Consider the following 15,014-nt stretch of genomic DNA (forward strand, 5'->3'; position numbering starts at 1 on the left):
TTCTATATCCGGGTGGTTTCACAATGGGAGAGGCATTGGTTGCATGAACCATCTCGTGTGAACTCGCTAGGATGCTGTACGTTGGGGGAAGCATGTTGGATTTCTCAATGACTGGATGACATCTTGGAAGACAAGGCTACGGACGAAGGTGTACATGCAAAGGAGGAGTGGACATAGGGGACCCTAGTGGCATGGACGGTAATAGCTGCCGCGGATGATCTAGCTAGGAAATCATGATTATCTATCATAAAATCTTCGAAGTTGCTATGGTGTGATTTGATGCTGTGTTTTCTGTTGATCGGCCTTGTGACGTATTCTGATCTTCCCATGCCGATCGAGAAACGGAGCCGAAGTGGAGGGATCGACTCTCAAACCGAAATGTGAAAAACCCACCATACACCCGGACTTGTTTGTGAAACAGGAGCTGATGCCATCCGACGGAGCCTATGATATATTTAACTCTCATGATTCATAATCATAAGACGAACCATTTCCTTGAATTTTCAGCATATGTAACAAACTTATGACGATGCTCCATACAAGTCTACCCATTTTCGAGAAAATCTATTATGATTGTAATAATTCTCAACTAGGTACATATGTAGGTACATATGTAGGTAGGTACAGAAGCCATGAAGCTATGAACAGCCACAATGTGGCGTAAGCTTGAAAGTGCCAGCTTAAGTCCAAATTCAGATAGGTACCTCGGTACTTTGAATTTTTCGAAGCTTCATATCCTACCTGTTCCGTCCGGAATCTGTGAGCGTCTCAACCTCATAACCCCGACGCCAAGTAAATTTCTTGTGGCGGGAGATTGAATGCCGGGGTTACAATGAGGGTATGAGGTATATATCTGTCTAACTCACATATACGCCGTCCCTATGAGGTTCGCAGATATCCTCATTGATTTGGCCGCTGTCGTCAAAGTATCTCGGTCCGTCGTTTCGAGGCATATAGAGCTTCGAGCTCGACAAATCGACCGCTATGGCCAAACATCAAGTATTGTGCGGTCATTAAGGGAAAGACAGCCAAATGCTCGTCCGAATCCTCCGGAAGCAGCCAATGCTGGTAATCCACCAGCTCACAGTGAAGAAAATTCGCGTGAGGCGACTTCTCATCCTGACATAGTGACGCCAGTACCCGAAGGAGTAAAATCAGATGCGAACAACTCTCCAAATATTTCGCAAAAAGGTGCTACAGCATCATCTAGAGGCCAGCCAGATGTCTACAGGAACCTCTTCCAACCAAGTTCGCTGAGGGATACAGCAACTACGCAGCACCCCTCTATGCCACATGTACAGTCAGATCAGAACGCCATTCTAGCGCAACTGAGAAAAAGCGCCAATGACGCTAAGGCACGCCACGATGCTGACTCGGCTGCGTCTTCTGAACTTGATTCGCCAGAATCGAATGCATCTCCCAGTGTCACTACTCAAGCAGACGCTCCTCCAGATGTGAACGTCAACGTTTTTCGTACAAATCGGGGCTCGCAGATGCTAGAGGGACAAAAGAATGCCCTACGGACGAATCAACTTAATGTCCCGGCTCCGTCTCCTGGGTGGTTCAAAGATTTCGGCCATGGAAATTCAAAACCCCACCCTGAGGAAATCAAGGCGTCGCCTCCTATTGCTGAGAGCGCGGCGACGCAGACAGCTCCAACCACGAATGAGAATGCGACACATGCTACCATAGATAAGGACGAGTCATATATTAAACAAGCGCCTTTCAGCCGGAAAGCTAACGAGGAGATGCACTCAGCGATGGTCGATGAAACCCTATCTAAAGTAGAAACAGACACAAACACACCATCGGGCGTAGTTACCGAAACAGAAGCGATGTTTGGCGGCGAGACGTCAAAACCAACATATGCCCTAAAGGAGTCCAGAGTACCGTCCACTCGCCTGGGCCGACTATGGAACTACGGGGGACTGGCTGCCGGAATGCTCGGCGGAGCCATTAGTGAAGGGTTCAGTAGAGGACTCGGGGGTGGTGGTGAGGGCTCGGTGTTATTTAGCCCTGGAAACATGGAACGATTAGTCGCCAAGCTCTCGCGAATGAGAGGTGCGGCTCTTAAGATAGGTCAGGTGATGAGTTTTCAGGACTCCAAGATGCTCCCGGCCCCTATCCGGGAGGTTCTTCAGCGAGTACAAGATCGAGCAGATTACATGCCTGCATGGCAACGCGATAACATGCTCTCCATGAGTCTTGGGCCCGAATGGCGAGACTTATTTGACGAGTTTGAGGAGAAACCAATAGCGGCGGCGTCGATTGGTCAAGTCCATCGCGCGACACTCAGGTCTACGGGCGAGAAAGTCGCAGTCAAGATCCAGTTCCCCGGTGTCGCCGACTCGATTAACTCGGACTTGGATAACCTATCAATGTTGCTAACTGCCTCCAAGCTGCTACCGAAGGGGCTATACCTCAACAAAACGATCGACAATGCCCGAACGGAGCTCAGTTGGGAGTGCGACTACGAACGGGAAGCCGACTGCGGAAGACGTTACCGAGATCTCTTAGCCGACGAGCCGGACGTCTTCGTCGTACCCAAGATCCACGCCGCGGCCTCGGGGAAACGCGTGCTGACGATGGAGTTCATGGAAGGGATAGGCGTTACGCGTGGCACGTCCTTCACACAGGAACAGAAGGACTGGATCGGTACGCAGATCCTGCGGCTCTGCCTGCGCGAGATCACCGAGTTCCGCTTTATGCAGACGGACCCCAATTGGACTAACTTCTTGTATAATGCCGCTACTAATAAGCTCGAACTCCTCGACTTTGGCGCCTCGCGCGAGTATCCCGAGCGTTTCGTCGCGCAGTACGTTAACTTGCTAGCCGCGGCCTCGCGCGGCGACCGCAAGACCATCAAGGAGCTCTCCGAGAGCTTGGGTTATCTGACGGGCCACGAGAGCAAGACCATGCTCGATGCGCACATCGCCTCGATCCTGACCCTCGCCGAGCCGTTTTCCGAGTCCGCGCCCAAGGTGTACGATTTCCAAGACCAGACTATCACGGACCGCGTCAAGGCACTGATCCCCGTCATGGTTAGGGAGCGGCTTAGCCCGCCGCCCGAGGAGACGTATAGTCTGCATCGAAAACTTAGCGGCGCGTTCCTACTCTGCGCGAGGTTGGGGAGCAGAGTGCCATGTCGAGAGCTATTTGAGCAGGCGATAGGAAAGATGGATGCTGTACGATAGACTAATGTACATGTACTATAATGACCCACCTGTATAAACGATTTGCGAGTTACCACGTCATAAAGGGGGAAACGGAGCATTGATAACAAGCATGGATAGGGACAGCGGGAAAATGGTATCATTGACGTCTAAACCCATAATAGATAGACTGTAGGGCACAAACCTCTGCGCCCGAGCAAACCAAGAGAATAAACTCCCTTCATCACAAACATTGCATTGCCGATCCCGTTCATCAACTCATCTCCCGCCTCGGCGCAGGCATAGGCGCATCCCTCCTCTCCCTTGCAGCCAACTTCTTCCTCCGGCGCTCGATGACGCGGTCGACCTGCTTCTTCTTCAGGCCGGCGAAGCGGTCTACCAATAACCGCTTCTTCTGCTCGCTCTTCTTGAGGTAGAACGGCTTCTTGCCCTGCTTGACGAGTTCCTTCTCCTGGCGGCGGTGCTCCTCCAGCACGCGCCTTTCTTTGTCGCGCTGCTCCTGCGCCTGCTTGCGTCCTTGCATCGACTTGAGCGCGCGCCGCAGCTCCTCCTTCGCGGACTCGTCCCGCGTCTTCTTGATCGCCGATCGCAGCTGCGCCATCTCGTCCTCGCGGTACTTGTCTAGGAAATCGTACGCCCGCCGCGCCTTCTCCTCGTCGAGGGGCCGCCCTGATACCGCGGATGAGAACCGCGGGTCCCGCGCTACTGGCTTGTGCACTGCGACGACCTCGCGCTTCCGGCTCACTTGACGCTTGCTTGACTGCTCTGTCGGCGCGTGCTTGCTCGTCCGATGTGAAGGTTTCAGGTGCAACTTGTTGTTGTCTTGCGTCTTCGGATCGGGCTGGTCGCTGGATTCCGAGTCTTCGTCGGATCCTTGCGTTGCGCGCCCCTTGTTGCCCCGTCGGGCGTTGGGGAGGGAGGCTTGCGCTTTGGCTAAGGCGCCGAAGGAGATTTGAGAGACGACTGCTGATGGATCGTCTACCTCTTCATCGTCGTCATCTTCGGATGCCGAGTCGGACTATATGAGGTGTTAGTACTAGATTGGTAAATTGCGTAAAAGAAAGTGTCACAGGCCTCATCATCGTCCTGTTCTAGGTCTTCTTCACTCTGTTCCTCGGAATCCTCGTCTTCACTACCCTCTTCGCTTTGAGACTCGTTACTGGGTATCTCTTCCGGCTCGTCCCTTCTTGCTCGTACACGCCGTTGAAGATTATATAGCGGAGCTTTCCGCTTAGATTTTGTTGTTATTCGCTCCATTTTAGTTGTGTATAAAAAGTAGTTTCTGAGCTTTGTAAATTCACGGTTATATAGATGTTTACCTACCTATGCAATAAAAAAAGGTGGCGGCGATAAGATAACGCCGTTATCGATAACACACTTTATGTCGGGTCACACCCGCGAACTAATATTCAAGTTCACGATGACTTCCAACTTCCAACTTCACCAGGTACCTGCCTAATTGTGCAAGTTTATGGGCATTCTCTCCTCATGTGGCGCAACTATCCTAGCAATGTGCTCAATTTCAGCGCAAAATTGTCTCGTAGACTTGCAACACCTCGTTGCAACTCCATAAATCTAAAGTTGCAATCCCGTCTTCTAACTACGGAACAAATCACAACAAGAACGAAGACCGAGAGGATTGCAAAACCCGATCGTCGGGTTGGACAAAACCGCGCCATAGACAATCAGAACTCGAGAGGCCCCCGAATCCAGGGCGAATCGTCGTCTAATCCGCTGACGTGGGGCAAGATGCAGCAGATCATCGAATCTCAAATAGAGCAAGAGGTTACAGGCAGTTCACCTCCGTACTCGCCTCAATACGAGGGCTCTCCTCCTTCTGCCAAATCCTCACCAAGACGCAGTCGCGAACCAAGTCCAACACCGCCGAAAAAGGACTGGGGAGGAAGCAAGTCTGAGGTTAAGTCAAAGCAGAAGCCGGTGCCTCAGAAGGGAAAACCTAGAGACGAAATCGTTCCGCCGTCCGCCGAATCAGGCGGAATACCCGAGCCTTCGCCGGAGTACATGGCCTACGCGTCGCATCCGCCCTTCATCTTGCCCTCCCCGCGCATCATCTTCATAGTCATCGACCTAAACGGCACCCTCCTCTTCCGCCCCTCGAGGACGCGCCCCACGGAATTCACGATGCGCCCCTACGCACGCGAGTTTATGTCCTACTGCCTCCGCACCTTCAGAGTCGCCATCTGGTCTTCGGCGAGGATGAAAAACATCACTGCCATGCTGAACAAGTTCCTCACCCCCCAACAGCGCGAGCAGCTTGTCGCCGTCTGGGGCCGCGAACATTTCGGCCTCTCGCCGAAGGACGACAGGAACCGAGTCATGTGCTACAAGCGGCTAACCAAGCTGTGGGCCGACGCGCAGATCCAATCCACCCACCCGGATGCCGATCTAGGCAAACGTTGGGACCAGACCAACACATTGCTCATCGACGACTCGTTTGAGAAGGGCCGCAGCGAGCCCTACAACATTGTACAGATTCCCGAGTTCCACGGCGACCCTGCGGAGGAGGGATACGTCCTTCCGCAGATCCACGACTATATCAATGAGTGCTCGCGCCAGATGAACATCAGCTCCTACATTAAATCGTCGCCGTTCGTGATGCAGTACGGTTTCCAGCTTGCGCCTCAACATACGCAGCAATGAATTGCTGGGGCATAACGGACCAAGACAACGTTTGAAGCACAGTGAAGTTCCAATGAGAAGTGACTCGGAGGCGTCGGAGGATATTTCTACCAGATTAGATACCCCAGGGTATAGAGGCGTGCCAAATGATATGGGATTTGAGCACCGGAGTTCTACGGCATTGAGTTAGGGGATGGCATTCTAAGATAGGTACGGCGTTGGTATGATATGGTGCTGATGTTGCTTACTTTGCTGAGCCATTGTACACTTCGATTCACATATGGGAAGAAGGTGATGACACTTGACTAAAAGAACAGCTTAACAATTCGCATAGATGATAACTACTGGTCTTGACACCCCTTTCCTGCCCTCTAGCATCCATGGTCCTTTTAGCAATTAAGCATATCACCGGAGCGCGGGCTTAGCCTCATTTAGGGCGCCAAGGGACAAACGGAACATCTACTCTTGATCAACCTCGAATAGCGTACCCGAATTCAGTTCAGGGCTACTTTCGATATTCATGATACCTGTTTGGGGCTGGCTTACACCTCCGGAGAAGGCATACTGCTTAGGCTGAGATGGCTTTGCGCGTAGCTTTGAAGTACCTACCTCCCGACCTATCTACCTAAGTAGATGCTCATTAGGAGCGGTGGGTTCGCCTGTTACTAAAGGGGCCAAATAACCCCTATGCAAAGGATTCGATACTCAATAGTAGTCAACCTCAATCTAAAGAGCTGAGACGGCCGGACGGTCGAGTCTTTCTAAGCACTAAAATCTCCTTCCATGTGTCTCTTCCCAAAATTTAAAGTCTAAATACTCCCCTTCCTCGGTTCTAAGTCTACGCAGGTATCTGGCATCTATCTAATCTGTATATCTAACTACCTTACCTATGCCTCCTTATTGATCTGCACTCCAGACTCTACACCCCCAGATACCTATCTAATCCGTACTCCAAATACCTACCCAAAAAAAGCCTTCAACACCCTAAGCGCCTGCTCATTCGCCGTGAACAAGATCCCGCCCGCCATCACCGTGCGGCCCAACCTCATCACAGTCCCCCTCCAAAACCCCCTGATCCCATCCTCGGCATACACAGCCCTGACGCAGTCCAGCGTACCCACGGCCCGCGCCTGCTGCGCCTTTGTCTTGACCGTGTCGAAGGGTTGCGTGGCCAGCGTGGTCAGGGTTCCGGCGACGGCGCCGTTGATGAAGCTCACGGCCGCGCCGTCCACGTCGATCTTATTCGCGCGGAAAAAGGTCGAGCCGCGCTCCCAGTCCTTGAGCGCCGCGTACGAGCCCAGCCGGAAACCCGTAGTGCCGATCTGCTTCAGCGTCGTGGTCGCGTAGCCGGCGTACAGCGCCCGCGCGAAGCCTTGCTCCGAGAGCAGCGTCGCGACGCAGTGCGCGGGAGACCGGAACCGCCGCGACGTCCGGGCGTCGTCTATCAGCGCCGTTTTGATGCGCTCGGACGGTGTTACGACGAGCGTTGAGGCGACGATGCCGGTGAGCACTAGGAAAGGGGGGTGGGTTGTTAATGGGGGGGTTGGTCTGGGCGACGACTACGAGGCTAGAAGGGCCGAAGGGGAGGATTGGGGAAAAAAAGGGGGATGGTGTTCTCGGTGGGTGCGTACTGCCAGAAGCGATGGACTGCGCGGTGGACGACCGGTGAGTCTCGGGGTCCTCGAAGAGCGACCGGATGCTGTCGAAGGCGACGAAGCGCACTGCGTCTTTGCCGATGGAACCCTGCAACCGCGCGGATAGGAGCGGCAGGTCAGCTGAAATGCGCCTACGAAAAAGGGCAAAAGAAATTTAAATTTGGTGGATGTATGTTGTATTACTATTATCTCCACGTATAATATGACCAAATATATAATGATATGTATATGTCCCAGGATCAGATTTTACGAGGGTTACGCAAGACAGGACTGTGCGACCCGGGGGACGACCGGGAGGGAGCGGGCTGAACGAAGATGCAGGTGGATGGGGACCGCATGCAATGCAAGGCACAAGAGGGGGGGCCAGGCGCAGGCGCAGGCATGCCCGCTCCCCGGCGGCCGAATCACGTAGATCGTGCCCGGGTGCGACCTCGAAAGGGGGCATACCTCGCGTAAGGCTGGGATTCGAGAGAGACATGCATGCTGCAACTCGCAGAAACGGGTGGCCAGCTCGTAGACCTGCAGAAGCTGGGGCTTTTTTTCTCCCCTTTTTCCCCCTGTCCTGGTCCTTAGCTTGCTCGCTCGATTGAGTAACTGATACGAAATATCGTTCTGGGCTTGTTTTTCTTTTTCGATATGTATGTAGTGTATGTACTTGATTTTCTACAGCCGCGTACGCAAGAGGCGTTCTCGGGGAATTGGCAATTTGCCCGAGATGCACGACATCTTCCCCGCGAACGCCAGAAGGAATACCAAGCCGGTCATCCGGAAGCGAAGCGAAGGAATGGGATCTCAAGGTAGGTAGAGATGAATAGGTAGACAGACGGACGGACGGACGGACGGACGAACAGACGAACAGACAAACGAACACTATACACATACCACGATCATAGTCGAGCACCCCTTATACAGCGCACGTAGTCCCTCCTCCCTAGCAACCTTAGCCACGACCATGAACGGGTTTCTGATGCCCTCGTGGCCGTAGAGTTGCACGCGCGTCTTCGCGAACTCGAACGGGTACGTGCACGCCGACTCGACACCTCCCGCTATGCCGCCGGCCACCAGCGAGATCGCCGGGGACGCTTTGCCGTCCGCACCCGCCACCATGGTTGACCTTTCCCTTCCCTCGTCTCCTTTCTCTCTCTCGCACTCGCACTCTCTCGTATTCAGTACCCCTACGTTAACGACATGTGAAAGTAAGAATAGAAAAGCGTTGTCCCCCCCTTGTGATTTGTGATTGATTATGAGGATGAGGCGGAGCGAATCGATGTGATGTGATCCGGTTCTTGAAACAGGAGAATACGGTACGTGCAATTGGAATGACGTTTAGGAAGTGCTGTAGGACGAAGAATACACCCCCATATGCAGTTAGACCCGAACAATAGTTTCATAGCGGGTTGGCGAATGATCCCCCACTCAGCTTATGCATGTTGTTCTTGGTACTTACATATCTGTAAGGATCGATTGGGCTGGCCACTTTCGTGGGGGTTGGCGGGGCGGCGCCTGAAGATCGTTGGTTGGGGTCATGCTACACAGCGCCAACAATAATCATCGCGGTAGATATGTACCTACTACTCATGCACAATACAATATATTTTAGAGGTGTTGGAAGGAAGACATGGCTGGCTTTACCTCCACCCCCTTAAGCTCACACCATCTCAGCGACTAACTGGATCAGTAAGCCAGTCACTCATGCACAAGTATCAAGACGGGGAGAAGGCTTTGACGCCTAGTTCATGAGCTGTATTCTGTATCATGTCACCGTCATCGTTATAGGCCTCACTTCTCCAGTACCTACATGTACATCTGAAGTTGGCGGTTCAGCCAGGACATAGAACCGTTACTTCTGTGTACAACAGTCAGGGGGTTTGCCATCAGAATGCGATCCATGAAGTACTCCATACCAACCTTACCAACCTTACCAACCTCCTCAGGCACTTGATCAGAGCACTGGGATCACTAGGGTATCTAGCTAAGCCAACGTCCATTCATCACTCAACTCGTTATCATGTCATCCCCAAACGTGCCTGAAAAGAACCACTAGATCTCCCTATAGCAATTAGACAGACGGGTTCTCGAGACTCAGAGCAATGCTCTCTTTCTGGGAGAAAAATATGCCGAGTAGCCCGACAAACCGTGATCAGCCGTATGCGGGGCCGTGTCCGAGGTGATCCCATTCGGCATTCATGGTTTCTACCTGGCCGACATCGGCCCATACGTCTAATTTCTCGAGCTCTCGCTTGAAGAAATCTTGCTCGTTCCGTAGCGCCTCCCTAATGTCCGCTGCCATCTGGTCCGGGTACCTCCGGACATTGAACCAGTGAGTCAGGCTTCGGAGCGCTTGCTCGAGTGGTAGCGCCTCCTCCACTTCCGCATCCACGTCGCTACCCGCCAGCCACTCATCTCGGAGCTCTGGTCGGCAATGCAAGTAAATGGCCGTGATAACGCGCATGTTACTCTGCCGCCACTTGCGGCCGCAGTAGGGTACTTGATTCTTGAATAGCTTGAGCGTATAGAGCCGCAGCTCGTTCTGTGGTACCTTAAGTGACTTGCGTATAATATTAGACGACTTATACTGGACGAGTAATAAATTGCGATGTGCCTTATTCTTGCAGATCTTCTGCATGATTCGCAGATAGTTGATGAGGGCAAAGAAATTACGGCGCGAGAAATCGGTAATAGGTTCCTTCGGCAGAGGGTTTACTGGGTAGCCCAATTCGTCTACTTCAGGACGAGCGGGTACCTGTCCATCTGTTTTGTTTGCAGCATCGCCGATTTCAGTCGCTGCAGCCACTTGTTCGGGCGGTGATCGCCGTCGTTTGATAGGTGGTGGGGCTGCATCGTCCTCGCTTTCTTCCTCGGGCCCATCAATCTCAGTCGGCTCTTGCGGCACTTTATCCGGGGGATGGGCACGATCGTTACAGAATTGGAAGAAACTGGGATATGTGAGATAAGTAAGATCGCAAAGCCTCGAAGATCTTACCTATGCTCGAGACGATCTGTCTTGCTATCGACCACCTGTTGAATGTCTTGGTGCGCGAATAACTTCAGTACCAGAGGAAGATAGTTAGAATCCAATAGTAACTGTGACATGTACTCGAACTTCAGGACATCTAGAAGGAAATTAGCAAGGCGAGGTGACATCGAGATGCGATTAACATACGCGAGATCTTGAGCCATTTCATGAGTAGGAGAATGATACCCGTGGCAGCTTTCGATTCGATTTCTCTGGATCTTGTAGCATCTAAGTCGTCCAGAGACGGCTCAGTACCATCCTGGTTTGCCAAGCTACTGATACCCATGGAACTATCTTGCGATCGATTTGTCGCGGGGCCGCCGTTGACACGGGGCTGGGAGTTCACTTGCATTCCCGATTGCTGCTGGCTATTAGCTGGCAGGGCAATACATGCAGTAACATTGAATAATACGCCCTTCATGAGGACTATCACTAGAGACTGCAGTTGCGGTAATGCGGCAGCCTATCATTAATCAGTAAAGGTCCAGCCAACGTAAGCCGCAGAGCTACTCACATAAAATGCTTCGATAGCTTCTAGTCGTCGCTTGACTTCTGGGTCGAGGTACGGGTTCGGACCGTAGTCGATATCCGCTCCTCGAGCCTTTCTCTCTCTCGCCTGAATAGCTTCGAGGATTTTGTCATCGTCAACATCTTCGCCAATTTCCAAGGCGTCTAGGTCTAGATCTTCAATGTCATCGTCTGATGGATCCCATCCTCTCTCGAACCTTTGAAACTTTTCTCGCTCTTCCCATAGCTGTCTTGTAGCCCGCGTCATTCGTACTCTCTTCGAGAACAGTTCGCCGGCCTCGAGGATGGATGCAGGCACATCGCTGCCTTCCCATTTGCGGCCAACGAGGATATCCTGTAGACCAGCCCCACCCTTACCACCTGCACTGTTGCTAGTAGCATCTAGCGGGGGGTACATGAACGGGAAGTTTTGGTTCGTTTGATAGTTCTGCTTCTTGCCTCCTTTCCCGCCAACTGCCGGAGAAGGCGGAGGAGACGGAGCAGGGGTGGCAATGTGGACGGGCTGGTGTAGGATCGACGCGCCTCCACTTTGCGTACCCGGAGCAGCGGGAAGTATACCATTTGACCCGTTATTTCTAGTAGGATGGTTAGGTAGAGGAGGTAAGAGTGAAGTATTGTCTGCTTCAAGGGGTATTATTGGTTGAGGGGGTACATAGGCTGGGTATTTCGAAGTGATCTCTTGTCGAAATACATGATAGTCAAGAGGTGTAGCTGTGATTAGGTCCTTCTCCTTGTCGTCTACGGCCGTCTCCCTAAGAGCCTTTTTGGTTTCGTCAATCTCCTTAGTCCCACCAAACTCAAGAAGGATTGATTTCCATAGGAGCAAAAGCGTCTATCTCATTAGCATGACGATGAAAACGTGTTGAAGGACTTCGTACCTGAGGAGCTGGTACAACGTTTACTTCTTGCCATCGAAGTTTTGCCGAGGCTGAGAGCATGAATGTCGTCAAATGAGGCTCCAAATCCACTACCCTAATTAGCCCCACACTCTAATGGAAACTTGACGGCCGAATACATATACTTACGAAGCTTGCGTCGCACCAGATTCATGCCGTCTAGGTCAACGAGCGTTTCTTGTATACACATGTACATAATGGTCATTAGGTTCGTCAGTTCATCTTGGGCCTCTGCTAGACTATTGCCTTGAGGCCTTAGAGATTCGTCCACCCTAAGTAAGGATTAGTAGGATACAAAAGATGCTGTATAGATGAAATACCATAATAACTCGTAAGCATTGCGTAAAGCTGTCCATACGATGGGAATCCCATCCCACTCCGCGAGTAGCTTAACAGCAGACTTCATCGCGGCAAGTTGAGCAGGCGCTGCGACGCTTCGGATTTTTGTCCTATCCCCTGGAGGGGCCCCAGCAGTATCGGCCCATCGACCCAGAACGAGATAAGTAAGTCTCCCTATCGCAGCAGCACGGGTACCAGCATCACTAGCTTTGACGCCATCCAGAGCCTGCTGGATGAAATTTGTTCTAACCTCGTCATCTGCTTCATCCCAGGTTATTTCATCCTGTCTTGCTGCGATATCGTGTTCCCACTGCCACTCGAATGCTCTCTGAGCAGCATTCAGTCTAATCCATTGCCAGAATTGGTAGACGAACCACTCGTCGATCTCCTCTTCATGTGGACCCGTATCAGTGTATTCGAAATCGTAGGCGACAGCTTCATTTCGAGGAAATTCAGACACTATACGCCTCAGCTGCGCCAATGAGAGCGAATCAGGGGGTTGATTGTTCATCGATGGAGAAGGTTGTGTAGGCGGATTAGGCTGAATTTGATTTCGCGGCAGCGGAGGTCGCGCGGGCATTGATTGCCGAATGGGTGCTGCGTTTGCATTCCCAGGGCCTACATCAGTAACTCCTGTGTCGGCCACATCTTCTGAAGCTTTCGGTGCATCAGCACCATCATCGGCAGCTCTTGACCACAGCGAGTTCATAGTGTCTCGACGCGTTGAGGGGGTTTGCGATTAACGCGCTGTCACTTAAGGGTACATCACGAGAATTAAATTACAGACGGCCATATGTATCTCTCCAGAAGTATGCAGTAAGAAACCGTCAAGGACACACAAAGAGAGTCGCAGTGATTATTTGAAGCTAGTAAAGGACGACGCGCAAATCGATGAAGTGGGTTGGTGGGTTGAGAAATGTACCTAGGTACCTGTGAGCAGCTGGAAAATTAAATGGGGGCATAGGTGGGAAAATAAGGTTGTGGCGCGAGCTCAACAAATCATTAATGTCGCTTTGTTGCATTCGACTTATACCTATAAGCAGCATTGGTATTATCCAAATTACGGGTATGAACGCCTCAAATTGGAGTCACCCTATCACAATGATTATAGCTTGATGAAATATACATAGACTTATAATTTTCAAGACCTTTATAAACACAGTCATCCATCTATTGTTCATTAAGCTAATCCTAATTCCTACTCCTAGTTTGGGCTACTATCCCTACTATTCTTTTCAGAAGCTCCATCACCTCTCATACTCTGTTTCATCTCTCTTGCCTTGGCTCGCCGCTTGAGTTTTTTCTGCTTGTTTAGTCTCTGTTTCTTTTCTTTCAGATGCTGTTCCTTGTCGATAAGTTGTTTCTTTGCAGTCTCATCTCGCTCCTTTCTAGCTCTCTCCCGGACCCTAAGAATCATTCTTCGTTTCTTCCCCGGTCTCTTCTTCTGCTTTCCTATGCCAATCATTCCATTATTACTAGTGGAGCCACTTAGAGCAGGTGTTTTCTTATTAGTAGTGATGGTAATAGTTGTCACCTTCCATGGTTTTTCAAGTCCCCATCGTCTCTTCTTCGCGTCCTGCAGAAGGTACTCCGCGCTTACAGCAGCCATCCTGAATCCTTGTGCAACTTCAGGTGGTGGCTCGCTGGCTAAGTAGTACGAGATAGGGCGTTTGGCCACCACAAAGGCGCCTTCGCCGTTCTTCTCATTGTTGGCATCCTGGGATTCGAGGACAACCTTCCGGGAAGGCTCTTCGTTTCGGAAAAGTCGAAATGTAAATGCCTCTTCTCCAGACTTTAGAGCACCATCGGCATCATCGACGGGATTTTCGTTTGCATCCCCTATCCGAGACATTGGGGAGGTTTGTATTTCATCATCTCCATTTGCTCCAAAACTAAGTTCCAACAACCCAGAAAGCTGCGCGTTCAGTTTTCCACGTAAAGTTGAATCAAGTTGATCATCCTCTGTTGACTCCTCGTCCGAGGCAGACTCATACAATTCCTCTCGTCGAACACTTTTGATATTTGTTATTAGCCTAAGAAGGGGAGGGAATATGATAGCAGTGCATACCGTTTGGCCTCAGGAACTTCGAACATGACGTTCGTAATATGAACACCCTGTCTCAAGTGTGGGTTTTAAAGTGAGTACGGAGGTCGATGGGGTATATCGTGAAATGATGATTCTGTGGCTTGGCTGTGCAATAATGAGGAAGAAAATGGATTGAAAGCTTTGACCACTGTTAAATTGTATGCAATAGTGGGGGCCATTTTCAGCCGCCATCCGTTAATGGATTAGAACTTACTTTTAGGCTTGTTTCATCCGAATGACCACCTGCAATTCCCAATACATTGGAGCACAGCTAATTTTGTAGCCGAAGCCTACTCACAGAGGTACCACATACATAGTACTCAGCTTCGTAGTAGCGGCCGTAGTTTAGAGTTTTGTATCACCATATTGCATTTGCTAGTAATACTACATCATCTGCCTGCTAAATTAGCACTAGAATCAAAGTACACATGAAGAGCAATGATCGAAAAAGAAACGGCAGCTCACAGATGTCAGGTGCTAGGTGCAACCAGGCAGGCTAGAATATAAAGTCATCCCTAATAACCTTGGAGCTTATCTCATTTTCTCTCCTATACCATCTTTTTACTCGTTCGCGGCGGAGCTTACAAAAAGCTTCTTATACGGATTTTCAAGGAAATTCTGACTGAATCTGCACCCAATCAGCCGTTGGCAACTTAGTAATTTACAACAATTGTCTACAGA

The 15,014-nt window shown here is 51.0% G+C and overlaps 6 protein-coding genes across 6 annotated transcripts; 2 read left to right on the forward strand and 4 right to left on the reverse strand.

Moving 5' to 3' along the window:
* Positions 1-263: 263 nt before the first annotated feature.
* On the forward strand, positions 264-3,310 carry F4807DRAFT_18589 (ABC1-domain-containing protein). The gene has a single exon (XM_047993624.1). It carries the CDS (start codon positions 882-884, stop codon positions 3,192-3,194), a length of 2,313 nt encoding a protein of 770 aa, XP_047859566.1. The 5' UTR covers positions 264-881; the 3' UTR covers positions 3,195-3,310.
* F4807DRAFT_466375 (DUF947-domain-containing protein) lies at positions 2,857-4,430 on the reverse strand (the record flags this gene model as incomplete). Its single annotated transcript, XM_048002377.1, has 2 exons — positions 2,857-4,172; positions 4,244-4,430. 2 exons carry the CDS (start codon positions 4,428-4,430, stop codon positions 3,427-3,429), a joined length of 933 nt encoding a protein of 310 aa, XP_047859567.1. The 3' UTR covers positions 2,857-3,426.
* Positions 4,431-4,549: 119 nt separating this feature from the next.
* Positions 4,550-6,552, forward strand: F4807DRAFT_18916 (HAD-like domain-containing protein). The gene has a single exon (XM_047993664.1). The coding sequence runs from the start codon at positions 4,662-4,664 to the stop codon at positions 5,832-5,834; it is 1,173 nt and encodes a 390-aa protein (XP_047859568.1). The 5' UTR covers positions 4,550-4,661; the 3' UTR covers positions 5,835-6,552.
* F4807DRAFT_18921 (mitochondrial carrier) lies at positions 6,304-8,702 on the reverse strand. The gene is made up of 3 exons (XM_047993666.1): positions 8,351-8,702; positions 7,445-7,556; positions 6,304-7,323 (listed from the first exon to the last, which is right to left on the reverse strand). The coding sequence occupies exons 1-3, from the start codon at positions 8,573-8,575 to the stop codon at positions 6,773-6,775; spliced, it is 888 nt and encodes a 295-aa protein (XP_047859569.1). The 5' UTR covers positions 8,576-8,702; the 3' UTR covers positions 6,304-6,772.
* A 906-nt stretch (positions 8,703-9,608) lies between these two features.
* Positions 9,609-12,956, reverse strand: F4807DRAFT_455500 (N1221-domain-containing protein; the record flags this gene model as incomplete). Its single annotated transcript, XM_048000736.1, has 7 exons — positions 9,609-10,404; positions 10,452-10,581; positions 10,632-10,947; positions 10,999-11,844; positions 11,891-11,979; positions 12,038-12,180; positions 12,229-12,956. The coding sequence occupies 7 exons, from the start codon at positions 12,954-12,956 to the stop codon at positions 9,609-9,611; spliced, it is 3,048 nt and encodes a 1,015-aa protein (XP_047859570.1).
* A 448-nt stretch (positions 12,957-13,404) lies between these two features.
* F4807DRAFT_405663 (uncharacterized protein) lies at positions 13,405-14,490 on the reverse strand. Its single transcript, XM_047996237.1, has 2 exons — positions 14,316-14,490; positions 13,405-14,259 (listed from the first exon to the last, which is right to left on the reverse strand). Exons 1-2 carry the CDS (start codon positions 14,339-14,341, stop codon positions 13,452-13,454), a joined length of 834 nt encoding a protein of 277 aa, XP_047859571.1. The 5' UTR covers positions 14,342-14,490; the 3' UTR covers positions 13,405-13,451.
* Positions 14,491-15,014: the final 524 nt, after the last annotated feature.

Source organism: Annulohypoxylon truncatum (assembly GCF_022578515.1).
Source record: "Annulohypoxylon truncatum strain CBS 140777 unplaced genomic scaffold F4807scaffold_1, whole genome shotgun sequence".
Classification (NCBI taxonomy): domain Eukaryota; kingdom Fungi; phylum Ascomycota; class Sordariomycetes; order Xylariales; family Hypoxylaceae; genus Annulohypoxylon; species Annulohypoxylon truncatum.